The sequence below is a fragment of the Anopheles marshallii genome, chromosome 2, assembly GCF_943734725.1.
Source record: "Anopheles marshallii chromosome 2, idAnoMarsDA_429_01, whole genome shotgun sequence".
Taxonomy (NCBI): Eukaryota; Metazoa; Arthropoda; class Insecta; order Diptera; family Culicidae; genus Anopheles; species Anopheles marshallii.
In genome coordinates this window covers 66321781-66349774 of record NC_071326.1, presented here as the reverse complement: position 1 = coordinate 66349774, position 27994 = coordinate 66321781, and the positions used below count along the sequence as shown (strand labels likewise).

The 27994-nt window shown below is 44.8% G+C and overlaps 3 protein-coding genes across 3 annotated transcripts; 1 reads left to right on the top strand and 2 right to left on the bottom strand.

Annotated features, from left to right (window-relative positions):
* The first annotated feature begins 1 nt into the window (after window position 1).
* Window positions 2-7198, top strand: LOC128719152 (uncharacterized). Its single transcript, XM_053812774.1, has 4 exons — window positions 2-6605; window positions 6686-6753; window positions 6832-6960; window positions 7028-7198. Exons 1-4 carry the CDS (start codon window positions 2-4, stop codon window positions 7196-7198), a joined length of 6972 nt encoding a protein of 2323 aa, XP_053668749.1.
* A 3676-nt stretch (window positions 7199-10874) lies between these two features.
* LOC128707313 (dehydrogenase/reductase SDR family member 7) lies at window positions 10875-12313 on the bottom strand. Its single transcript, XM_053802264.1, has 6 exons — window positions 12187-12313; window positions 11955-12104; window positions 11527-11882; window positions 11343-11456; window positions 11083-11249; window positions 10875-10929 (listed from the first exon to the last, which is right to left on the bottom strand). Exons 1-6 carry the CDS (start codon window positions 12311-12313, stop codon window positions 10875-10877), a joined length of 969 nt encoding a protein of 322 aa, XP_053658239.1.
* Window positions 12314-14638: 2325 nt separating this feature from the next.
* LOC128710076 (elongation of very long chain fatty acids protein 4-like) lies at window positions 14639-18995 on the bottom strand. Its single transcript, XM_053805115.1, has 4 exons — window positions 18811-18995; window positions 18572-18734; window positions 17496-17667; window positions 14639-14982 (listed from the first exon to the last, which is right to left on the bottom strand). The coding sequence occupies exons 1-4, from the start codon at window positions 18993-18995 to the stop codon at window positions 14639-14641; spliced, it is 864 nt and encodes a 287-aa protein (XP_053661090.1).
* Window positions 18996-27994: the final 8999 nt, after the last annotated feature.

The window sequence follows — 27994 nt, the reverse complement described above, 5'->3', positions numbered from 1 at the left end:
CATGGCGTCCGATACGGAGGATGAATTGCTACCAACCACATCGGTCAGCGCGGCATCGGCGTCAACAACGTCCGCAACTAGGGCCGGTCGGCGATTGCGAAACCGAAATGTACTGAATGTAGAGGACAGTGATAACGAAAGCAGTGGGAGTGGGCCAATCGCTGGCCCTAGCCGACGTCGGACAGTACCGGTCGCTAAGATGGATCTGGCGTCGGAAAGCTCGGAGTGGGAATCTGATTGGAACAGTGACGAAGAGCAGCTGCTGGAAAAGGGCGACAAGGACGCAGTGGCGGCCGTATTGGCCAGTAAGCTCGGTTACGCCTCAGACGAATCTAGCGGGAGTAGCAGCAGCAACGATAGCGAAAAATGTCCCATCTGTCTGTTGTCGCTTCACAATCAGGAAGTCGGCGTACCGGAGGTCTGTGAACACGTATTCTGCGCCCCGTGTATCGAGGAATGGTCGCGCAACGTATCCACCTGTCCGATAGATCGGAAAGGTTTTGAGTTGATCAACATTTATGCGGATCTGGAGCGACGACAGCAACAAAAGGAGGTTCTACGGGTGTATCGCGTCCAACCGAAGCCGATCGAAGGAGAGGTGGATGGAGTGGGTGCCGAGGGTACCGGGTTACCCGTTCCGGTAGAAGATGAATTAACGTACTGTGAAGTGTGCCGACAAGCACACAGCGAGGAAACGATGCTGTTGTGTGACTCATGCAATCTCGGCTATCACATGGAGTGTCTGAATCCGCCTTTGCTCGAAATCCCATCCGGTTCGTGGTATTGCGATTGTTGCTTTGCATCTGGCTCGGACGAGGACGACAATGAGCTGCAGGATCTGCTGGATGATCTGAACGAGATCGGTGGTATGCGAGAGTCTCGGTTGCGGCAGCGCATCCACAGCCCGTTACGGATTGTGCGGACACGTCAGAGTGAACGTATTAGGGCGGCAATCCTTACGCGTGCGGCCGCGGCAGTACGATTGAACATGGTCCAAAGTTCGCCGGATGGAGCAGGGCCGTCGACGGTGGCGGCAAGGGTACGTCGATTGGCTGCTGGTTCTTCGGCGCACGGTGGCAGTAGCAGTAGCAGTAGTCTAGTTGCGGTCGCCGCTCCACCACGTGCTCGCAAGACGGTTAAGCGGAAGCGGCGGCGCCGTACACGTCGAAAAATTCTCAGCATGATAATCTCTGAATACGACGTGGATGACAACGACAACGGAACAGGGGTAGGCGGGCCCGGAGATGGACAAAAGTTTGCAATTAAGCGCAAAAAGCTCTACAGTACACTGCGGAAGCTGCGCAAGAAGCGAGCGAAACGAAGGAAAAGTTCCGGCGTTGGAGGGATGGGTGGAAGCAGACGACGTAGCGCTGCCGCCGCTGCTGCAGCTGCTCTGGCCACCAACGGCGAAAATGGTGATCTTTTGAGATCGACTAACGCAATGACGGATTCCGTACAGCGGCAACGCATCGGCGCAGGTATAACGCCGCTGAAGATTTTCGGTGGTCGAAATGATCTGGACTACTTCAGCGATGACGACGACGAAGAGGAAGGCAGTAGCACCGGTGGTGGTACGGGCGGTACCGGTGGATCGACACTGGTCGCAGGTGGAGCAATGGGTTCGCGCTTGAGAAATGTGCTCGGACGCAGGCGAGTATTGAAAAGTGGTTTCGAAAGTTTCAGCACACCTTCACCGGGAGAAGCTGCATCGGCTGGATCGGATCTGCTCGGTAGCATCCTTGAGAGTCAAGAGCGATGGCATTCGCGTGACGGACTGCGAAACGTGCGCATCAATGGTGGAAAAATTGTTTTCCCCATAGATCCATCCAACGTGGATCGTCGGCGAGCACACCCTGCCGGTCCGAGCGGAAATGCGAGAGAATCAATCGTAACGGGAGCTATAAATGTCGCTGCTAATACCCCTGGCAGCAGTACGACGACTCAATCCATTACGGCCGGTGGAAGCAATAGTGGAAACACTAGCGGCCCACCCGGGTCCAACTCATCCTCGAATAACATCGTCACCAATGGTACTGGTGGTGGTGCAATGAGTGCAGCAAGCGGTAGTAGCACTAATACAAATGCATCAACCGCTTACACCGGTTCATCCGACACCGTATTACTAGGTTCTCCCATGAGCGGTAAAACGTCCACCACGGCCGCTGTAGCGACGAGCAGCAAGCTAAAAAAAGATGACGAAACCGATGAAGAGGATGATGAAGTATCCAAGGAAAACAAGACTGTTCCCGGTAGTCGACTGCCGAAAGGACTTTCCCATCATGATGTGGATGGTGATGCGGGTACTGGTGCGGTAGTCGCATCTGAAAACAATTGTCCTAATTTCTCGGTTTATTCGTCGGAGACTTTGCAATACGCGAAAGGTGGCGCTGACGGGAATCAACCATACGACCCCCTAGACAGTGAACAGCGCACAGATGATGAAGAAGACGATCGATTTGCTGGTGAAAGGGACGAAGATTTGGTGCAGCTCGATGACGACGACATCGACGGCGAACCGTACACGGATCCGAAGCAAAGTTCTATGATCAACACCGGGCCTGTTGTGAATGGCGAGGAAGACTTGGCATCGGCACCAGCAGCAGCTGGCAGTACACCTGGTACCGTTGATAACGCGGATGAAAACGATGAAGGTACGCCGGCGCGTGACGAATTTGATTCGGATAGTGATGATGAACTGAAGAAAATTGAGGCTGATTCGAATCGTGGTACGGATGGGCGCCGAGGAGTTGGTGGGTTGGATGCCCTGACCCCTCCATTAACGACATCGCTCGTCGCGGCCTTGGGAGCATCGGGGGCAGCAATGGCAGCCGCATCAGCAATCGCTACGGCCAATTTCGGTGCACCCGCCGGTTTAATGGGAGCGACCGAGGACGATCGTAGCTACACACCTTGCCTGGATGAGAAATATCAAGAGCGTCGGGAGCTAATCGATGCTGGGGAGGGTCCATCCGGTGAGTGTACGGCCTTGTTGGATTCATCGTCTCGTTTTCGCAGTCAGGGAAGTGCTATTGATTCGGCCGGCATTGATGGGATGGATACCGAAATGATCTCTGACGAAGATGATTCTGCTTTTGCGGATGCAACAGCGGCTGTTGGAGATCATGCAGGCAGTGGTCCATCCACCTCAAAAGGTGGTCAATCGTCGAAAAGGAAGGAACAGCTTGCCTCCTTCAAGAAGGTCACGAAAAAAGGACGCGAGCGCAACTATCGTGAGAAGGATACAAAAAAACGATCATCACGGGACCGTGGGCGACGAGGCAATGATACTAACGAGCACGGTGACGCAGAAAGAGAAACTCGCAATGGAGATGGCGATGAGGAAAGTGGCGCTGAAGGCGGTAAATCAACCGATCGTCGTAATCGACCACGTCGTCCGAAGCGAAAAGAGTTGCCTCGGTACGATATCCGGTCGATTATTGCAGAGAAAAGACCCCGTATCTATAAAGATCCCTTCGGGAGAGATATTACACCGAAGCGACGGTCACGCACACGCACACCCTCGCGCAGCCGGTCCCGTGAACGACGCAACATGTCTATTTCACTCTCACCCGAACCACTACCGGCGGTAAGATCGCGTGGTCCTGCTTCTGGCTTTCCTGCAGCTCGTAGGCGCTCCCTATCACCAGCGCTTCCTCCACGGCACCGTGGACGGTCACCGCCACACGGGGTACGTTCCCCTGTACCCCCGTTCCGTCGGTCGCCTCATCGATCCTCATCAGGCTCACGATCCCGTTCGAGAGGAGGTGGTGGAGCCGGACGTTCTGGACCTCTCGGTATGCGGTCACCCTCTCCGCGATCACCACCACTTCGTGGTCGCTTTGCGCGTTCTCCACGCTCACGATCTATATCCCGCTCGCGCTCTCATTCGCCACCGGCGCACCATCGTCCGGCAGTGCGTCGAGGAAGCTTTCGACGATCAATTACACCGTCGCGATCACGCTCCCCACCTGATAGACGCGTTGCGAGAGCAAAGAAGAAAGGGAAACGAAAGAAGCGCCTGGTATCTGTTAGTCGTAGCAGAAGTCGTAGTCGCAGCAGAAGCCGCAGTCGCAGCAGGAGTCGTAGTCGCAGTCGTAGCCGAAGTCGTGGCCGCGGGCACAAAGTATCCCTAGCGGCACGGAACCTTGGTCGGAAGAAAAAAAATAAAGGCCGTCGCAGTGTGACACCTCCGCCGCCAGTGAAGAACGCAAACAAGAAGCAGAAGAAAAAGAAAGAGCGAAAAAGATCACTTTCCCCGTTGGGATCACGATCGCGGTCACGCACACCACCAACAGCACCACCATCCGCATCCGGCATACTTACCGAGCGGTTCGCCAAAGGAGGAGGACAGCGACATCGCGATAGTTCCTGGACACCTCCACCACTGCCACCGCTGTCCAGCGCTCGAGCGAAAACGAACGGACCGGCCTCATCTGCTTCGGCAGCGGCTAATCTAACGGTCATTCTCACGAACGAGGAAGCGCTGGCGAAACAGCAGGCGGAAGCCATGCACGGTGGCAAGGATCGGGAGGGGCGCAGCAACAAGCAGGCCCGGAAGGAGGCAAGGCGCCGGGAACGGGAGGCCCGCGAAAAGCATGCGACTCTGCCCTCAAAGGAAGTATTTACATCGGGTGATAATATTCTTGTAAGTGTTAGCTTTAACGATAAGAGTGCGTCGTCGGTGGTGGCCACGGGATCTGGCAAGGATACGAGTGGGCAGGATAAGACACGCTCGGCGAACGTACCGGCAACCGAGCATTCGCGGCATCACCACCACCATCATCATCATGGCCTTGAGCGATCGAGCGGTGGAAAGCAACAGCAACGACAAAAGGACGCTACTAACGCGGCCGGTTCCGGTACAGCCTCCGGCAAACGCCAGCGCCCAGCAGAAGGTGAGCGACCAAAGACTAAGAGACTCGATGGTCGGCTAAAGCAACGAACGCGTCCCGCCGTCGATATTCCAACGAAACCGGTAGTAATTATCGATTTGGATGGATCCCCATTCCGCGTGTTGACACCATCACCAAAAGCTGTCATCGTGCTATCGGATAGCGATACGGAAAAGGACAAGGATCGGCGTGGAGCAGGTGCGGTTGTTGGTGGTATTGCTGGAGGTGCTCCGGCAGGAGCAACCATAGATGCAGCTGGAAGCGCAGGTCAAGGTGTAGGTCAGGAGAAAAACAGCAGTGTTGGCTTGATGCTACGAAGTGGTGGAGCAGCTGGAAGTACGCTCGGACAATCGCTCGGATTGATGGAAGGACCCAATACAATGGGTGGCGGGGGAGGACTGTCGGTGGGAAGTGCATTAGCCGGTACGTCCGGTTCTAATGGTGGAGTGATGCGAAAAACGCCACCTGAACGCCGCTCACCCGTCGATGACATGTTCGGACCGAAGACTCCACCTGGATTCCCGACCAACAGTGGTGGTGCCGTAATAGGCAGCAATCAGCAATCGTTGAAGGCACTGCAAGCACCAAAGTTCTCAATGCAGGTTAAAACAAAGTCTACCAACGTTCGACCCGTCAACCCACTGTACGATCCGGGTGATTTGGACGAAGGCAAAGAGGACACCCCGGAGCGGCAGGAAGGTACGGTAGCAGGTGAAGGAACAATGGGAGAGGAAAGTGGTGATGTGCCACCGTCACAGGGAATGAATTACGGAGCGGGAAGTGGTGTAGGTGGAACAATAGCCACTGTAGGACCGAATACGCCGCCGGAACCGGCACCACAATCACCTTCGCCCGACGTGTACGATCCGTTTGAGCCGACTAAATCACCTTCGCCTTCGCCGACTCCCGGTGGTTCATCGCGTGACCGATCCGATGCTTTATCGATTGGTAGGCTTTCGGATGAAGAGCAAGCGAAGACGACGAACAGAGACGGCCCAGGGTCTGGTTCTGGCACAGAAGGTGGCATGATGATGATGGACACTGTCACCGCTGGCAGTGCCGTTGGATCAGGCGATTCTATGAACGGCGGTACTGTCGGAAACGGAGCGGATGTGGTACATTCTCGTACTCCTCCGCAGTCGCTTATAGGACGCAGCAATGGTAACACCGGTAAAGTTCAGATGCTCAACAACATCGTGCTCAGCGGATCGGCGTCTAACTCGAATACGAAGGTACCCGATCCGGCCGGAACCAATTCGGATTCGGACGTGATCTTTGACGAGTTTGTACCATCATCGGGCGGGCCGAACAATAATCTCATCTCGAAATTGCCATTGCCGCTGACCGGATCCGCCGGCCAAGGTCAGCCCGGTGGTAAGTTCGGTGATTTCATGAACCCGACCGATTCTCCGTACTCGCCGGGTGCGAGCGATTTTGACGATTTGTTTGAACCACCCGGCGGTGCGGGGATGGATATACTTGATTCGCCACCGATGCATACGCAATCCGGCAAGCAGCAGTCAAATCACCAGCATCAGTTGAACGCCAATACGCAGCTCCCCGGGGGTCGATCGTCCAAAACGATGCCAACGACGAAAGCTGCTAAAAAATCGACCAACCAGTTTGACACACTGTTTGGGTCATCGCCGAACCAGCATCACGGTGGTAAGGCAGGTCGCAGTCGGAAGGGCCCACACAAACGCTCGAAGGGAGGTACGTATCGGATGATTGTTGGTCGTTGCCAAAGGAACAACTGTTAAAATAGATTTTTTGTTATTTTTTTTTCTTTGTAGGCAAATCCAACCAAAAAGGTGACACTGCTAATGACGAAGATCCGTCGAAGATGTCGGATAAGGAGAAGGTAAATATCGCATTAGTTCAGTTATGCGAATGCGTCGTTTCTAACCATGTTCCATTCGATTGTGTAATTATATTGCAGTACCTGAAGAAACTCAACCGTCTCGAACGCGTCGTCGAGGAGGTCAAACTGGTCATCAAACCGTATTACAACAAGAAGCAAATTAATAAGGACGAATACAAAGATATTTTGCGCCGCGCGGTACCGAAGGTAATGGTTTGTGGTTTTGGTGTTTTGTGTAGTGATGTAACAAGTGATCGTGATTTTCTTTCTGCAGATCTGCCACAGCCGCACTGGCGAGATAAATCCCATCAAAATACAGAAGCTCATCAAGGCGTACGTGCGCAAAATACGCGCCAAACGGCGCCAATCAAAGAAGGGTTCCGGTGGTGGCGCCATTGGTCAGCTTGGATTACCAATGGCAAACAACAATGCAATCATACTCTAAAACGACAGGACGACGAAGGTGTCTATATATCCCGATTCTCAAACAGAAATGGGGAAGAAAACTGTGACCCGGTGTGCAGATAATATTGGTCGGTAACGTATGACTCACTACCAAGGTCAGTAGCGGTTTACATCGCATACCGAACCGTATGGGCAATGACACAGAACTGAGACTATTCAGCTATGCGCGCGCGAGTGTGTGTGTGTGTACAGTCGAGAGTAACAAATAGAGCGCACCAGTCATTAGCCAAGCCAGGACCCGACGCTGACACCGGCTATAGAGTCAAATAATAGTATAAGTGGAACCGAACAAAATTAGTAAAATCATTAACAATTATTCCCAATAATTGAGAAGGCAGCGACACGCAATAGGGTTCGCAAGACGAAATTATGATGATAAAACAGCGAATGAAACGAGTTGTAAAAATTACGAATAGCTTATCAAACACAGACCGGTTTTTATCAAGCCCCGGTGTACTTTAGGTATTTTAATGATGGTAATCGTTAGTATTAGGATTATGTTTATTTTTTATTAGTTTATAGTGCGTATTTTATTAACCCCCTTCCCCCCTGTCGTTAGGTTTGTGTATGTGTGTACAGACGTAAGCTGAAGTGTTGTTAGGGTAGAATGTTTGAAAACAATTAGCATTACGATTTGATATTGATGAGGAGCAAGAGGAGTGCCCAGCGCGTGCAACACTCTCGATGATCAATAGATTGATTTGTTTTAAATTTGCCAATCTATCTTTACTCCCTTCCATTAAAGTGTATTTTCGTTTGGCGAATTTGACTGTGTTCTGCCTCGTTCACTGAAAAAACATAATAAATCCATCTGCGGAAAAGTAGGTGACTTTACGTACCGTTCAAAACAGTAGTGTATAACCGTACAACGCGTGACTCAGCACACATCCCATGGTTTTTGGGGCTTCTAATCATGCGTTACTGTTAGTATCGGCTAATTAAGAGGAATATGTAGACTTTTTATGCGAGAGAACTAGTATGATCGTATACAATTACATGTGGTGGAATGATCATCAGATGCAAAAGATCGTTTCAACCATGGTGTGCATAGAACTTTTAGCAGTGATTGTACACATATGTGTGTGCTTGTCCTGCAATTGGGTATTGTGTGTACTCTCTTGTACGTTACTAATCCCCATTGAGATGCTTAAGATACTTCAGTTAAAATTAAGAGCAAAATTGAAACACTGTTTCCGATGCAAACGCGCGAATGGCAGAAAACAAACTATAGTGCATCCAAATAAAGCATTGCCGCTTAAATGTAAGGATAGAACAAAGGGTAAACAAAAAAATCGAATGTTAAACACAAACACACACTTTTTATGAATGGCAAAAAGCCGCATGGTCTGTTAAGTGAATGTGCTGTTGCATGTATCGGTAGTGAATAGAAATTATGACGGTAGGATGTAGAGAACCTCCCCTCCCAGTCCTTATGTAGAGACAGTTGCGCTGGAAAGTTGCCCACTGGGGCACATTTTGTAAGTATGGAAAATGGATAGCGTATGTTGGAAAGTGTGTAACCCTTGAACCGAACCGGGTTTCGGCATCATATAGCCACCTCGATAGACCGATTGGACCGATTACGATTGTCAAGGGTTCCACATTCCTTTGTAAATGGCTGGTAGGAATTTGAAACGGTGTAGTCCTAGGCTTCCTTTATAATGCGCGAGCAATGCAACTGCGCCGTGTTCTGCGGCATAGCAGAAGATTAAAGCAAAAACAAAAAAATACAGATGTAACATTTAAGATATTTATAGATTGGTTGTATTATAGACAAACTAAAAAAAAGGGTACACTGTTGTGGCGGCGAAAGACTAGCGAAGATGTTACACATCCACACAAAATGACGGTCGGCGGAAAATGCTACCGACGCGGCGCGTGAGCCGCTTATCATAGATTCCTCCCGGTGGGTGGGTGTGTGATAAAACGATGCGAACGGTAACGTGTAGATGAAACCCTGCAAGTAATGCAATCCAGATAGAACCTCTCTATGCTATAATTCGAACCCTGCTAAAAGGATTAATATACATATTTATTACCAATAATATCTACTGCACACAGTCACGCGCCAGCATATAAGATACACAGTACACACACACACACACCACATTCACATTCATTTTGGCTAGCGCTAACCATAATAAGTGATAAGCCAAGGCAGATAGTGTACTCGCTGTTAAGTAGACGGTAATCATAGGGGGTGTCTCCGGTTTCGCATTGTTGTAGGCAAAACAAAGCTGTGCGTGCTTGTCGTGGCTCCAATTTTGCGATTATATCCTATTTCGCTCACCAGCGAAAAGAGCGTCGAACCGTTGCGAAGAGAACTGATGGTTTGTTTTGGGGTGTGGATTAACCGGATAAAGATTATATTTATGAGCGGTTTCTAGAAACCGTGGGCCGTATTTTTTCTAATATGTTCACAATACATTTGCTCTTTGGAATTATTCGAAAAAGCATCAATTGATGAAGAAAGTAAATATGGGTGAAAAAAAACAAAAAAAGATGACACAACGGCATTATAAACGGTGTCAAATAGCAGAATATGCATGTGAAATGGGCAGTTTTCATGTACGGCAGCAGTTTGGCACCATAGGGTATTGTAAACTTCTCTACCATAGAGTCACGGAACAATTGGAACTGGAAAGAAAAAAAACTTGGTTTAATAAAACATGCTACTATTTAAGCAAAATGAAGAAAAGAAAGGCGCGTAGATGGAATGTTATTTTTTTAATGAAACCGAAAAACGTGCTTGTGTTTTTGCCACTAGCGAAAAATATTCCGTTCTTTGAAGCTCCCTGTTTTTGGTTTCGTTGATAAGCTGGTCACTAAAATTGGATTACCGTTAGCGTTGATAACATCTATCGCTTTACAGAGTATTGTTTGAAATTCCACAAATGTGTTGCGTTGCGTGAATTGAATTTGAATTCAAAAATTTATTTCATTAATTACCAAATAACTACCAAAAATCATTTATTATCCGTTTTCTTATTCTTTTTTTCAATACAAATTCATTGAAGGCTTACATATCTTGCCCCGGCACAACCAATGGAATAACAGAAATGGAGTAATGGTAAGTAATGCAAACAAACAAATGTAAACTTTGAAAAAGAAACTTTCATAACTTTATTACATAAATATATTTCTCTAAAAAGCATTGTGTATGCAGTATTTTACAAACAAAGAGCGTGCGAATGAACATGTTCAATCTACACAGTTAAGCGAGTTAAGCTGCCTGTACACGAAAAGATGCGAAATTTGCAAACAAATAACCTTTTGTTACATTTAGTGTTAATAATAGTGTTTAAATAATTATGTTAAAACGCAAACCAATGTGGACACAAACCCAATGCGCTAATATCGTGACATAACGAGAGAGTAAATTGTTCTAGTTGATGTCGAATAGGCGGCACAGTAGCACAATGCAAAATCAAACAATATCGAGTAAATGCCATAAATGAGTGCCTGCACTAGAATGGAATACGCAAGTTGTTGTGGTCTGGCGATGCTGGGTGCAACATGTGGGATACGTTGACGATGTCAGGGCATGGCTGGAATGTTGGCCGCTTCTTAACCGCTTGTTGTTTGTCACAGCAAACTGTGCGTGTGCTTGCGGGTGTGTGTATTTTTTTCAATTTTAAACCTTCATTAGCGCCAATTTACCGGCTATCGCGAACACGCTGCAGGCGCTCCATGCCAACAATTTTCAGCAGACTGTGAAATCCATCCAAGACAAAAAAAGAAACAAAAGGGCTTGATTAAATTATACTTCTTCGTTATCCCCCCCGGGGTTGTGTGAAATGAGGTGCTATTTGTATTTGTATGTAGTTAAATAGCTATCTTTAACTAACATACTATTACACTTACACTCGTTTCAGGTTTGGATAGTAGCAGCCGATGTAAAGTAGAAAGTTAATCGGGAACGTTCCGACCCAGCTGAGATGGGTCTTGTTCGCGATTGCCAGGGCATACAGGTGTCCACAGCGTTCGCTCGTCATACGACGATCGGTCGGTTGAACGGATTGATTATATTTCTGCAGGTTGGTACAATATTCGTGGTGAGAGATGATGTGAGATGCAGAGTGTCCGATGACGCCTTTCTCGAAAATGATTCGCTCAGTACTTACCGCGCCAGGTGTGTCGGTGAAACATTCCTGCAGGAAGTTTGTTGCTGTCGGTCCGGGACAGAACATCGTTACGTGTACGTTGGGGAATTCGTTTCTCAGCGCCTCAAAGTATCCCTACAAGCGGCAAAAGCATTTAACAACACAGTACATTATTTCGTACATGAAAAACACAATGATGGCTTACATGTAGTGCATGCTTGGCACCGGTGTACGTTCCCGAGTTTGGTGCCCCAATAAGTCCGGCCGTACTGCTCGTCACCACCAGATGGCCCTTCATTGAGTTGCGTGCGAAAAAATTCAGCGCTACGCGGGATAGATTGATTACCGCGAACACATCCAGCTCGAACAGCTCCCGGTCGACCTTAATATTGATCGAGGCCCACTCGGCCCGTTGCGATCGTCCGGCATTGTTCACCAGTATGTCCACCGTTTTGAAGTGATCGAGAACCATGTTGAAGTAGTCATTGTGATGGTTTAGGTGCAGCATATCCATCTCCAGCACGTACACATCGTTCGGTCCGAGGCTTCCGTTTGATATTGCTGATAGAACAAAGAGAAAAAAATGGAAATTTACTTTTTGTTCCTCACAAACAGGGGTACATCCTCACATACCTAAACAGGCCTGCTTCACCTTTAACAGCTCGGATATGTTACGAGCGGAGATGCATAGTCTTACACCATGTTTTGCCAGTGCGATCGCCAGATCACGTCCGATTCCGCTTGACGCTCCGGTAATCCAAACCACTTTCCCTCGGAGTGAGGCTGAAGCAAGAGCGTTTAGAGACGAAAATTAGAAATAGACATTATAAACAGTGAGCACGATTTGCTGGCCGGAAGTGCTTACAGATGGGTTTGCCGAGTTTGGAGAGAAAGAAAAGCTCAATGTCCGAATCCAGCACGGCCCACATAATCAGCCGGACCAGGTGGTACACGAAGAAACTTATTGCGACAAAGTTAAAGAAGAAAGCCATCTTCTGTTTATCAGATTAGCACACACACACACGCGAATCACACGTCGAAATGATCACACCAGAACACACCCTTCCGGAGGGTGAATCTTTTCTTTCCCCTTTTTGTTTCACCCGGACGGTCGATCGACACCAAAAACCGAATTGTTACTGCTATTGTCAACCCACGGGAAAGCGCTGTCAAAACGGTTCCGTACGTGCGCCGAGGAGTTTTCAAAGACCGTGCGCGATGTTTACGCAGCGATATCACACGACGACAGCCGTAGGCACGCACTTTCTTTCTGTCACCAGACAACGGGATCGGACGGGCGTATACGGGGAGTTTCCCATAAAAGCCCTCAATGCACTTTTGATAAAAACCGTACGAACACTTCAAGGGTAGTGGCAATGATCGCGCGCACTTGTTTTCCCTCTGCTAGCGCATGTGGACCGGTGTGACCGGTTCAAATATTTAGGAAACGGTGCACATACACACACACACCCTCGATAGAGTGTTTATTGTTTGTTCGATTTGCGCACTGCTTGGACCTACCAACAGGTGGGACGGTCGCTTTTGTTATGAGTCATTTCTGCGCATATTGTTCTCGCGCATGCAACACTTGTCAAGAGGATTAATGGCGAAAACGGTCTTGCATTTACGGTTAACACAGATACCCTGGCAATGTGGTGAATATTAATTATAAAATCAAATATATTTAGCTTAAGTTTAGATAAAATACAGTATACAAAAATGTGTTTTGACAGGACCATAGCCTCAGAACCCGGTAGCTGTCAAGATCACGATCATTGCATTGCAGGGTTCGTCTCTTCACACTGATGCACATGCGTTCAGCGTTGGGTTGAAAAAAAATCTTTTTCATTAAAAAAATATAACACAATGCAAAACTCTACTGACACTGTTTATATTTCCAACTTGCACACTACTCCACAGCACAAATGCTTTATTTGATTTGATAACGTTTCATTACCCTTTGGTAGCACAAAACGAATATCAGCGGGAGAAAAGATAAGAAATACAGATACGGTTGGATTTGTTTCCCCTTTTGGAAAGGAGCGGCACAATTGCTACACATTACATTGGATAATTTACGTCAGCTAAGTTGACGTAGCAGTATCAAAGGTTTGGGTGTCTTTTAAACAGCGTAGACGCTGCACTGATGAAGAAACCTTCTCAATTGTCAATTTTTAACTTATCGTTCAAAGGAAGTAAACAGTTATAAAATAATATTTTGGTGTATTCGGTATTTGTCCCAAAGTTAATTTAGCAAATAATAGATAGCAAAGGACACCTTTGTGTCCAACATGATTTTGAAAGCGTGAATATTTATTTATAATAGACGAAATATGTGGTGCAAGGTTACAAAACTGCTTAAGAGTTTCATTAATTTAATTTGCCTTATATCTTAACTTAATTTACAAGTTAAAGTTTTAATATTGTACCTAACTTTAAATCGTAAAAGTACATTGATAACAAATAAATAACGTGTGGTAATAGATAATTAGATAAAAGATGTTTCAACTATGTAATCTGCATTTTATTCATTAAGAAACAAAGAAATTCAAAAATACTTTCTTGTCCTTGTTCTCTGTTCACCACTAAATTCCCCTTTTTTAAATTGGTCTGAAACGTCTCGATCAGTAGACAACGATCACCGCAATCTGTTGACACCTTCGATCGCTTCAAACTATCCGATGGCCGGAACCAGTCTTTCGCACGATTAACTCGATGGACTTCTGGGACTTCGAGTCTCTCCAAAAGTTCCAGAATATTGCTAAATGCTGCTGCGATCGTATCCGTCTGACAAGAAGTGGGCCCCGATGGTGCAAGACAAGTCGAACAAAGGAATCGGTGGTTTTTTCACTGCTGTTTTCAAACAATTCTATGGAGCTGTGCATAGTCGACTAGTAGATTATGACTAAAAAATGGTGGACCAACTTCCAGGCGATAGTGTAATCAGTTGGAAAATCGGAACATTTTGTGGCTTTTCTAATAAACACCCCAACTTTACAATTTGCCACCCAAAAAAGGGCGAAGGACGTTAATGTTCGGATTTGTTCAAACGTGCGATGAAATGGTGAATGTGAACGCATGTTTTTCATTTAATTAATACTATGTTTGTTTAAAAGTTTGACTTTATTTCCTAATAACAATCGAAGCTGAATTTGAGCAGAAAGTGTAAGCGTTTAACCTAAAAACACCCTTTTGACGAAAGATACATCGTGAGCAAAAATGTACAAACGCAGCAAAAACCGTAAAAACTGGAGGAGCAGTAAGGACTGAGAGCTGTATGATACAGTGTGGCACGAACCGTGTCGCGGTGCCACGCCTTATTCGGACTTATTCTTAATCGCACCCATGTCGATGCAGTTGATCTCGAACTGTTGGATCGGTTTGCCCTGCATGTACGCCTGGGCGTAGAAGTTGCCGAACAGCAGGATGAACGAGATCATGTAACCGATCAGGGTGTAGTGCATCCAGAGTGGGAACTCGCATCCCGTAATGATGCCGTTGATGCCGAGGATCATCGCGACGGTGAACTGTATCAGCTGCAGGATCGTCAGGTATTTCTTCCACCAGAGGTATTTGTTCATGTGCGGGCCTACCGCGGCCAGACCGTAATACGTGTACATCAGCACGTGGATAAACGAGTTGACCATCGCTGGAAGGAATGCTGCAATTAAAGGGAGGAAGGAAACGGAAGAAAGCCTTTATTCTGAGCCTCAATCTTCACACGCTGGCTCAGCGGTTCATGCTAATTATGCTTATTATAAGCGAGTAAATCGAATCATAAAACAAAACTACCGCCAACAAATTTGGTAACTCCCTTATGGGTGAGAGTTTGCGTATGAATGGTATGTCATTTATTTCATTAGAGAAAGAGGACAGCAAAAATGCAAATGGATGTAAACGGGCACTTATTTTTCTTCGAGATAAGCGGCCAGAGGATCCAAAAATGGGTATTAAAAGGGCATTTTTTTTTAAATAAATGACCACTGGTAGGTACGTACTTAAATATTTAATCGATTTACATGTACTTGACTACCTCATTCTTGTCTTTTTCCGTTGAGGTCATAACGAGGACTCATTTGTTTTCGATAAACCATCTGATGGTTGGGGGAAAAAGGGAGGATTAATGCCTGTCCAAACCACTTTAAGCTACCATTAAGGTGTGACGAAGTGGCGTGGAGAGGTTGTTTTATATTAATTAAGTGACGCTGACCGATGAACATCATTAAGGTTTGATGTTTTACAAGATGTTAACAATTTTATTAAACACAGCTTTCCATTAGTATCATGCCAAATCTTCCAAAGAAATGGTGAATTGTATAATTTTGTTATTTCTTAGTTATTGGTAACTCGGTGGACTGTTTGCAATACAGTTTTTTTAACAGAAAAATTACAGATACAGTTTTTTACGAAACAGTTTATATTACTAACAGAAACACGTAACGCAAATTCTACAAACAAAAAGGTTAAGGGATAGAGTTGGACGCTCGCTAGGCATTGACACGATTGATGTATTCCATCGAAGAGATCTCAGACTCGAAAACATCATAAACATCGATAAATCGACGTCTGGTTACGGGAACCAGAGGATGTCCGAGGTTTGTCCATTACCAGCATAGTCCGCAAATGGACCATCCTGGCAGGCAAGTACAGATTTGAAGCGATCAAGTAGTGGCAACCCAAGCACCAAACAGCTAGTCTTGTGCTCCCAGGAGCGGAGCGCAAAATTAGATGTCCTACGTTAGATGGACACTAACCGCACTAGATAATGTGACGGTAGGTTACCACACTACACTTGCGGACTCCATTACCCATCAGATAATGGAGCAGCACAGCGTATATGTGCACAAAGGATCTCGAAGCTCGGTTGCCATATTGATGACCAGACCTACCAGACACGATCAAGTTGTTTCTTGAAGGACAACCCCGAATCAAGAAGGATGCCCAAATCCTTGACATATTGTTGCACATTTTTTTATGCAGACAGTTAGGGCGTCGCTCTTGCAGTAGGAGCCAAACTCGGTTAGGGAGACGTGCAAGCGAGCATAATCTTCAGACGCACCTATTGGTCGTAATATTTTGGTCGAAGCACCGTGGAATAAAAAAAGCACAGAAAGGTCTTGATCAGTGAAGATGAGCCTCACAGAGTGTGATTGACCAGCCTGATAAGAAATAATACAAGTCCCTGCCTGACCAATAGCCCTGGAAGTCCTAGCCTGTCGAGTTCAACGAACAAATATTCGTCAAAAACTCGTTAAATGGAATTCTAATTAAAAAACATTCACATGCTTTTAGTGTATTTACAACCGAAGATACTGATATATAACATCTTGGAGCGATTCATAGGACTCCTGCAGCAGGCCAAGACAGCGAAACAGTTATAGCGCCAGATGAGTGAGTAAGGTATAGGATAATGTAAAAAGTATGGACAATATCAATATAATTTAGACAATTTGATCGGGTAGAAGACCACGTCTAATCAATTCCGTCTAGATACAGCAGAGAATTATCAACAAAGATGTTGTAGATCTCAATCATTGCCACGAAGCCTATCCTGGATAAAATGGCGGCAACATCATTCATACAATGCAATGAGATCTTTCAGGACTTCTGGCTAGGTTTATCAGACATGTCCAAATGATCTTCATGTCATATGCCCGGTGTTTAATGTTTATTAATTTAATCGTCCACCAAGAAGGAGAATTTTCACTCATACAATGCCAAAGTCGCTTGAACTTACATTGAACACAGAGCCATTCACTGAATCGCCTAGTCAGGGCTTGGATAATACCGCACACTGCATAAGAGCGAGCCTCGTACCAGATGATGAAAATCTCCGAGGACTCTTCATACTTTGGGATTTCATGAAAATCTCCGAGGAATCTTCATACTTTGGGATTTTATAGAAGATTTGCCCAGAAGTGATACACAGATTGGTAATTGACGACTTTCAACGTCCATAACGCTACTCAGCTTAGAACAATGCTCTAGTAACGTCAGTCAGTCAGTCAGTCAGTCAGAGCCTGAGAACACTTTCCCACTCAAAACACCTGTTACCAGCAATGTCCCAAAGCGGTTCAATCCGTACATGGTGTTGTCCAACCAGTAGCAGAGCAAATATGTCGATAAACTGATCCTGCTGTCTAAAACATTTATTATCCAATCCGTTGTACTTACTGCTTCCACTCGGAACCCACTTAACGCCGATCCACCAGAAGGAGAACATAGTGCTGTGATGGTACACGTGCAGGAACGTCAGCTGGTTGTCCTTCTTGCGCAGAATGAAGAAGAATGTGTCCGAGAATTCCAGCACCTTGGAGAAGTAATACCACCAGACGGCATCCACGATCTGCAAGCGGAACAAGCGAAACCGGCATGTACTGAGAAACGCATCGAGTAATGTCCGAGTGCCAGAGGGCAATAAATTCCAACCGACACATTGCAATTGCCCGGGAATGAATAATGGACCGAAGGAAAGATGAAAACGTAGCACCGAAAGAGAAACCGATGCGCTCGACCAGCTGATCGAAACGAGCAGTAACATTAACATCCGTCAGGATCTGAACCGTTCCGCAGCGAAAACCGCAAGCTCACGTGTCGTGGTTTGCCAATGAAAGTGAAATCTTCGCCCCGCCGTATTTACTCGGGTCGGGTTGAAGGGATGCACTTGCACGGCGGATTCAGATCTCGTTATTGGGGGAAAAGAGTAAAGAATATTTGTTTCAAAAGAAAACAGAATTGAATTCGAAACGAGTACGAATAAGATAAGACGCAATCCTGTTTAACGGTTTCACCAACGTCCCAAAACGTAGTGAAAAGAGACGTCAACCCGACGAGCGCGCTGTGAGCGTGAAGCTTGACCAGATAAATCAAAAGAAAACATCAACCTGATTGCGTGGTGGATGTATGTCAAAGGGCGGCCGTGTGTTGTTTTGGGCGGTAAATTGATAAATCATGCGCTCGTTTCGGTCGGCCAACTGCGGGCAAGTCCTGCCAGACGTAGGACAGTGGGATGCACCGCTCTCGGGGACGAGAACAGGAACCATAATTAAGAGCTTTCGCTTTGCGCAGTCGGCGGAGAGACGGTTTTTGGGGGATATAATTTGTCGGCGCGATCTACAACCGCACACCACCTCGCTGATCGCTGTCATTGATAGCTTTGATGGTCTGTGGATCCATGGCCGTGGCGTTGACCTTATAAGGCATCACGACAACTTGGTGGACGACAATAAAGTTTTTTTTGCTATACTTACTCGCAGCTCCATTGGATGGAAACTCTGCCGACAGGGCTCACAGATGTAGCTGTACCGACGCATGGTGGAACCGACGAATAGCTGCAGGCAGATGTAGAGATTCAGCAGGGCCATGGCCAAATTGTACGGCACCAGAAACGTGGTCAGGTCGAAGGGTTTCCGGCTAGCAGCGGGGCAATGGAAAATGGTCCAAGTCAGTACGGTGGAACCGATTATGCAGGGGCTTGGCTAGAACTTACTCGCGCATTATTTTTGGACCAATCCACACGAGGAACAGATATATGCAGACACCTGTCAGCGTGGGAATCGGCGAGTCCACCATCGGCCATCCTTTCGTGCGGGGATCTGCTAGCGTTAACGTCCACTCGTAATATCCGAACACGTCGTAGAACGGAATGCTTTCACTGATGTTGGAGGTGGTCATGGTGGTGTTGGTGAGATTGGTGCCGTTGGATGGATCGGGAAGGGTTTGAGATGCGGTAACGCTGTACTTTGCTGTTGCGATCTTTGTCTACTGGAACGGAACTGGTAAGAATAGGAGAGAAGTTCGTGAATTTTGTAAGACGTTATCAGGTGCACAGAAAGCATTTGCATGGATGGATAAGTTTGCTACACTAAATTGTGTGAGTTTTATGACCAACTGTGAGCGTGACTACGGTATCTGCGATTACAATTACAGTTTAGTATGTGTTCTAGGAAAGTTAGTTTGCCAAAGCCTTTCGCCAAACCCATTTTCTGGCCAAATACGTTCCGAAAACCAATTCATCAGCTTGGAAACTTGGAACTGAAAACATTAATCTTAGAATTAGTGATGGCAAGGTTCCATTTTTGCCGGAACGAAACCAGGTTCCTTTTCTTAAAGAAGCGGAACGAACCTAGAAGGTTCAGAGCCATTATGTGCCACTTGCGAGGTATTTTCCATTAATGTAACAAATAGAAATTCTTTATCACTCAGCAATACACACATTACACGAGGCTTTTAGACTGGTTGTCATCGTGCAAATATTAGATATTTAGGGATTAAATTTAGCCCACCACTGTTTTTAGTTCAATTTACCAAATTAAATACGGCCGAGTACATCCGAGCTAAGGTGACCTTTAACTGTTTGTAGAAGGAAATGTCTTCAAACGAATGTGAATTGTGCCTTAGATGAAGCTACCTTTAGTTATAAGCAATACAGGCCTTACCTTTCATTTAGACTAGAAAAAATATACACTTTTACTATAATACACAATATATTCCACGTAATTGGTCCAATGGTGGTCATGTAAAACGTAACAATTTTCGCATGACGTTTAGGTGCAAAAAAAAACTGTTAATTATCTTGAACCCAAGGTTGATCGATCCACAGAAGAAACGGAACGAACCTAGCAGGTTCGGAATGAAATTCTCATCTCGTGCTACTTAATTAAATTACTCCTCATGCTAGTGTTTGCTTTTCAGAACATTTAAGTCAAATTTTATATTAGTTTTTTTTTACTGTCAACACAATTGAACATTTAATTGAACTATTTTCAATTGAACAATTAACTCGATTTTCAACCGAGCTAGCAAGGGAGAATGTAAAAGTCAGGGAGGAAACACCTTGCGAAGAATAAATATCTTCTTCAACTCATATGCGGCTTACATTAGGCCGATGCACTGTGCAAAGTAGGATTGACAATAATAAATTTTAGATTGTTTCCATTTCTTATCTGAGATGTTGAAAACTGTTTATGTTTTATGCATATATTCAGATTATTTGTATTGTAATATCGTAAGAAAGTGTTCATTTCCGTACGGACGAGCTAGTGATAAATAACTATTTGTACGGTATTACAATTTATCCACGTTTAACATGATTCATCTTGCTATTAAATAAATTTTTAAATATTATTTTCATTATTACGTTGTGTTATTTATTAGTAATAATTGTTTTCAATAATACCAAAACCGATTCAGAACTTTTTGGAGATTTAAATCTAGAACGCCATTGATATAAACTTAGTAAAATAACTATTCTATTATTTAGCGTCCATTTGGAAATCTGTTAGTGCATTGGTATATAATTTGCATTATTAAGAATCCAAATTAGATTCGTTTACTATATGTCTCGCATAACATATGAACTACAAAGCTGCCGCAAGAATTGTACATTAATGAAATTATAACATAAGAGGTTGAATGTTTTATAAAATATTTTAATAACCAAAGACTTTTTGACATTTTAAACCGTTTCACAGCAGTAGATACTCGAAGTGCTAGTAGATAGTTAAAAATAGTTGACCATGACCGAATACTTTTCTCGGATAACGCATTGTTTTATCAAACAGCACTCACTTATTAACAACTAAACAATCATCCAACACTGCTTACTTGTCGGTTCCGGTGTAAAAATTGGCCAGGTGCCTCTCAGCCAAATCCACGGCTGTCGCACGACAAGCTAATGAAAACGGTCAGCAAACTTCGTCAACACTTCGGCCAATGCCACGACGACTTTGCTAGCGCCGGTCTGCTAGCTTTCCCGACGCTCCACCGCCAAGAATTTGACGTTCTTGGTGAGTTATAAGTTTTGTTTTTTGCTCCTGTGGTACTTTCGGGTATCACGGGCGCCGTTTTGCTGTGATTGGATTTTTTTACCCGATTGCAGTAAACACGCGAACGAGAATTAAATTTTTTGAAATAACACTTTAGAAGTTCCTCAATGGGGAGCTATTTTTTGGGGGGGGATTGCTCGGAATTTTAGAACTCTTTTAATTTAATTTAATAACTCTTTTAATTGATCACCACTCTAGCTCAAAGTTCATTGCGAAGAACGTAACACGCCAAACACGTTACACACCTTCAGCACTCACTCGCCGAGGAAACGATCTTCGAAAGTTGGATAAAACGCCATGAACTACTCGTAATGTTCGTATATCCACACCGGCAGATTGCACAATTTCGCTTGGTCTTCACACAAGACACCCACAGCTTTTTTTTTTTCTCTCTCTCTCGACAACCCCACGGTACAACAGTGACCTGCCACACTCGCGATGTGCACGGTTCGGCGTGCGTAGGAACAATGACACCACCGTTAGCCCGCGTCTGGACAGGAAAGCGCGAACGGACCACCTCGATTTTTCCCTGATCGATGCATTATTATTTTTGCACTTTTAAGCGCACCTCTCGTTTTTGCACGTGCGATTCGGTTGCGATCGTGCGGGACGGTCGCATGCGCTGGGTGTCGTGACCCGCGCACCACGAGTACGACATACGACACTTGCTCGGTGGTTTTGGTCGATCCCGACCTGTGGTGCGAGTGAGACGGCCAATGTGTAAAGCAGGCGGCGGTAGGGAGGTGGGGCCGCCAGGAGTCGATCGGTGCGTGTGATCGATGCACATAAAACAGTTAATTGTTGGGGTTGGGAAGATGCAACCGATCGGGTGGATGTCGACTTGTACACGGTGCGGCAGATGTTCGATCGGGCAAATATACGTTCTTCGACAAACGAAAGCAATAGAAAGCACAACGGCGCGTTCGCTCTACACCACTCACCCACTGTGTACTAACAAACAACAAAGAGAACAGCACAAATAATTGTTAAATCCGTTGTCTGCCCGCGCGCAAGGATCGTGTTTGGAGCGAGCCAACAGTGCCCGTTGAGCAAAGCAACTTTGTCGGTGATCGTCGGGCTGCACCGTATTAGCCAAATGTGTGATTTCTATGCACATCTTTTCGAAAGATTAATTTGCGATCTTCACCAAAGTGACATTCAACAAAGCCACCCACCACTAATGGTGTACGGAGTGTGCGGGGCTCTTTAAGTATCGTGTTTAGCAAACGCTATATTAGCACGTAGGTGATTTTGTGAGTACAACACTTTATTATTATTTGCATTTAAAGTTTTCTTAAAACAACATTTTATTTAAATATTTCCTAAATTTTTTGCCACAGTCAATTGGTGTTTGGATGTAGTTCTCTCTTGTCATTTGACATTTGCTTATTTTATTTACTTCTTTAGTGAAGTTTTAATCACGTTGTCACACAATTAAGCAGGGCATTTACCGTCTGGGGTTTTAAAATCAATTCAAATTCAAGCGTCAATAGAAACAAATCTAAACGCATGCTAAATGCAGGTCGTGGGTTAAACATCGCAAGCTTAACGTCTTAGTGTTGTGCTTAGGTTGCCTGTAAACGTTAAGCTGTTTAAATTAGTGAGCAAAATTAAGTAAACTGAAATTGAGGTTATTAATTGATTTAAGGTCTCTCTGGATTAAGATGCAATTTTTATGGAATTTTCCAAATGTGCCTGGTATTTGTAACGTCCACGCTTATGTTTCTTGCACATTCTGACGTATCTCGCTTTTCTGCCTGTTAGATTGCTTGCATCGAACAAAGCATATGTGATCTCTTCGCTAAGCACTTTGCTAGCGTAATTGTAAATCCGGCGATTCGTATGGTGCCTTTGGCTGCAGGTCTATCCTATAACCCAGGAAAAGTCTTCCATTACAATTCTTTGCTTGTATCTGATGCTTCTATCATGTCTGTCTTGTCTAACTTGAAATTGTCCTCCCAATTCCGACGTTACACCATCTTGTGTCATCAAAAATTGATGCTCCTTGTTCAGTTCTATACAATAAATCGCTTACCCAAGATTATTTCTCTAAACTGTGGAAGGCAACATTACTTATATCAATATTTTAAAAAGGCAACCGATCACACATATCGAACCATAGAGGAATTTCTATCCAAAGTTCATAAGCTAAAGTATTTGTGTCCTTTGTCTACGCCTCATTGCAACCTTGTGTTTCCTCCTATATATCCCAACATCAACATGGTTTCATGCCAAAAATGTTCCAAGACGACCAATTTGTTTCGTAGCCTTTCTTTTTACACACCTTATTACTGGTAAGCAAGGCGACACAATTTATTAAGATTTCCAAGCAGCTGTTGTTAGCATACCGCAGAAACTGCTCACTTCAATACTGATAAAACTTGGGCTTGAAGAACTTTTATTAAGTTGGATCTCATCCTTTGGTATTGCTCTTACTTACTTATCCTTATCCGTTTAGGAGTCCTCTAAACTGCCCCCCGAAGGCATCGTATGCCAATCCATTATCCCGGCCTTTCTGGCGGACGCATCAAAGCCATCTCTTCATCTCAATTTGGGCCTACCACGCCACCTCTGTCTATGTGGACGGCCTAAAAGGACTTTACGATCCGGGGTCGTTCGGTGTCATTCTCATGACGTGACCAGCCCACCGAAGCCTGGCGAGTCTAATCCGCTGTACGACAGTAAGTTCGTCATACAACTCATACAGCTCGTCATTTTAGGGGCTCCACCACACAGACGGGGCCACAAATCCTTCTGAGCGTCTTCCTCTCGAACGCGGCTAAGAGGGATTCATCGGTTTTAGCCAAAATCCATGTCTCAGAGGCTTTTGTGAGTACTGGAACCATATGAGTTCTATATAGTGCCAGCTTCGTTCGTCGTGACAGATGTTTTGAGTGGGAAAGTTTCCTCAGACTGTAGTATGACCGGTTGGCAACCAGCACCCTAGCGCGTATGTCAACATCAATGTTATTGTCGGTGTTGACTTTTAACCCAAGATAGGTGAAGTATGAGACACATGAGTTAAATAAACTTCCCAAACTACATCTAATTGAATAGAAGTGAATATAGTGAATAGAAATAGTGACAAACATCTAATTTGCTTCTTTACGATCGATACAGTATTTTAAATAATAATATAATTTATTAGGACAGTTTTTATTTTATGCGTTCCTATGCGATCGATTGATCTCTCTCTCCCTATCTATCTATCTATCTCTCTCTCTCTCTCTCTCTCTCTCTCTCTCTCTCTCTAACTATCTCTCTCTCTCCCTCTATCGGCACAACAACCTCAAGAGGTCTGAGGCCTGCCATTTCTGGTTTCCTTTGACTTTATTTACCCGTAGCTGGATAATCCTGCGTACGGAGGATTGGTCCAGATGCGATTTTAGACCAGTGCTGTCGTGTGAAGACCGGCGCCGCAACCAATATATCACCGGTCCGTTTCGTCAAATTATTTTACTCTTAAAGATTATGTCAGTTTTTAAACGCTAATCAAGACAAAATGACTTTTTATTCTTTCTAGCGTTAAATATTAATTGTCCATAGCACTACAAAGGTACGCTCTCTAGCATTCTCATACAACGTTGCAAAATTTACCTAAGAAGGCAAGGATTAGTATTAGTTCAAGAAATACATACTTTCTTCCTTGTGCCGAGACGAAAATTATCAACCAGGTAGGAAGAATTTCATACGGCCCACTCCAACCGGTTCTTGCAATTAAGCGTGTCCGCATTCTGTGGCAAAAGCTCCCCTGTAATTAAACCAGCTTCCCACACTGGTTGAAACGCATTTGTTCTGTCCCTTCCTCGTAAGGACAACTGACCGCATAAGGAGTGCCCTTTGCACTTTGTAGCAGTGCTTCGATATACCTGCTCACTTTGACCCAGATGAGCGATTAGATACGGAAGATAATATACAGTGTTCCTATAATCAACTTTAATGCCCGGTGCCGTTCATTCTAATGCTTCTTTGACGGCTTGATTGAGAGTGCGGAAGGTATATGGTCACCAGCAGTTGCACGACCTTTCCTTGTAGATTTATTTCTTACTATGCTTAAGAACCTACAAAACAGTTATTTAAGCTGCTTAAATTTAGCTACTTGAGGCTGCCAAAGAATATGTACGTAAACGCCTTCAAAATAACGTGCAACCTTGGCCAAACCTTTACCTTGAGAATGTAAAAGCGAAAATTTCCCTCCACTTAATCACCGTGAGGCCAACACCGGGCAGACGATCGATGACATAAAGCATGGCCGTTTAAAAAAGAAAGTTCATGATCCTTTCTGTCCTCGGTCTGAATCGGGGCCCCGACACGCTAATGGACGCTGTAGTTTATGCTGCGTAGCGATTGTTGAGGATGTTTCGCACAAAATTAAAACATTTATAGAAAATGAGCGACGGGGCGGATGGGTACGGATGGGATTGCGAGGACATTGCGTTACCGGTCTGCCCGATCCGCATGCCATACGTCGATAATGGGTGTGTAAGTAATTGATCGGGCGAAAATTTACGGCGAAGAATCTGCGCACGCAATCCGGATGCGCAATGGCCATGATCAATTTTTGATTAACTCCGCCTGGAGTCGTGAGCTTCACAACAATGTGAGTGCAATAGTTGTTTTTTGTTGGGCAGTTTATTTATTTCAAATATTCCTAATAACATTAAAGGCCCATTGACTATTGTATCTATTTGAAGATATTTATATTCGACAGCAAAGCATCAATTTGTGTACTTAAAAGTTGACATATTTTCATGTTAATATTTACAATTCTTAAATTAAAAAAAATTATAATAGTGAAAATTATTCTCATAGTGAAAACCTCATCCAAAGTCTAAGATTCTTTGACTCTTTTAAATAAAAAAAATGCATTTTTCGTCCTGTTTTCCTTCTTATTTATTTCGCCCGCATCGAAACTGCACAAAACGAAAGTGAAAATTTCACAGTTTACGCCTCTTGCCACACGCTTTGTACGCTGCCGGAGCGCCACAAAAGGATGCATTCGGTTCGGAAGACGTGGGCAAACGATGGTGAAACTCCTGTCATGTTCGCGGCTTCCACACCACTCCACATCATTAGCGAAAACCGGTGTATCACAGGGCAAAAGAAATCGCATCATTCTTCCTGGCCCTTGCTGCCCCATCCCCTCCTGCCGACCGGATGCGTACCGGAGACGGATTGCCCCGCCGCTGGCATCTTGGAGTGGGTCATCTTCGCTAATGTTTTGCTTTGTTTTCTTTACGAGCCCGGTTCCTTTTGTATTTTTATGCCATGTTCGCTTCCCATGGATCGTTCAATGTTTCTTTACCTAATTGAGATTCCAAATTAATGTAATTATTTTTTAAGATGCGGTCAATTGACCGGTAGCAAGTGCTATTTATTACACTTACCACGAAACTAGCACAGCATAATCCAACTAACGTCGTTGAGAAATATAATTTTTAGCAAACTAAGCGATCAATGTGTGAATCTACCTTTAGCCAAATCTAACCTTGAAATGTGTCACAAAATAAAAAAACAACAAATTCGGTATAGTTAGTGCACTCACCTGGTACCGGGAAGAAAGTGGGTTCCTGAGCGCAAAGAGCCGATAAATCTTACGCACATCAACATTTTCGTCGACAGGTTCCAGTGTGCTATCGTTTCACTTTAACGCACTGCCCTTTGACCATTACGACCTATAGCCGAAGCGGCACCGGGGTAGGCAGGGTAAAAGGATCGAAGGGTTCGAAAAGTTTCACCACGAACCGTAAATAACAGATTATCGTTAGCAGTGACGTGTGAGAGGCTGTTGAGTCGTTTATGAGTGTGGCAGGTTAAATACAAGCAAACATAGGCGCGTGAGATCCTGCCAAGGTGGCAGGTAAATAACAAAACCGCACTCGCTTAATATGAAAATACCAATTTAACTGTCAGTTTAAAGTGTTTAAAAGTTATTGCAATTTGTTTCAAAACTCATTGCAGCAACTACCAATTTATTATGTGAAAAGAGAAATTGTTTGGTAATATTTGTTTATTATAGATATAATTAATAACCGTAGTGATTGACCAATTGGTGGTCATGTCACTAATATTACATACTTATAGGGCAAGAAGAAACAGAACAGAGGAATTGCTATCGTAGCACAAATTGCTTAATTAAACACCAGAAGTATAAGCAGGCATAGCATAGGATCATTATACGCACGTCTGTTTTGGTCAATTTTCAATTCAATTCAATTCAAAGGCCTATAGCATCTTAGAGTGCGAACAGGCACATTGAAATAGGCTCTAGGTAATAGTTTCGGAGAATCGATTTCTCCTACAATAAGTTAAATAAGTTTCCTACAATAAGTGAGTGTCGAGTTCAATAATTAAGCACTGAATTTAAAAGCTAGGACGAATGGCAACGCTACGCCAAGGTATAAGATGAGTCGCGTTATACTTCTTCTGAACCGATACGATTTTATTTCACCACGAAACAGACGACGGGCTCCAAAACTACTGAACAAAACTCAGGTGAGAATCTTTTTTTCGTTAGAACCAAGTTATTTGTTAACCACGTAGTTAACCACAGTCAGTTCTTGCTTCGGGGGAATGGTTCGGATGGGATTTTGGTCCGGTCCGTTCGTGTGAAGACCGGCGTCTCTATCATCATACCATTGGACCGTCCCTTGGGTCTCTTACTTGGGAAGCTCTTACTAGTGATTAATACATACTGAAGAGGAAATATGGGTAAGATAACTCTCTGTACTGTTAACGAAGTAAACTAAAGAATTTATTAGCTTTATCGATGATTTTGTTGTGGTGCAGATGAAGATCAAGTTTCCGGTCCAGAGTAACTCCTGAATATGAATATTGCTGTTATTA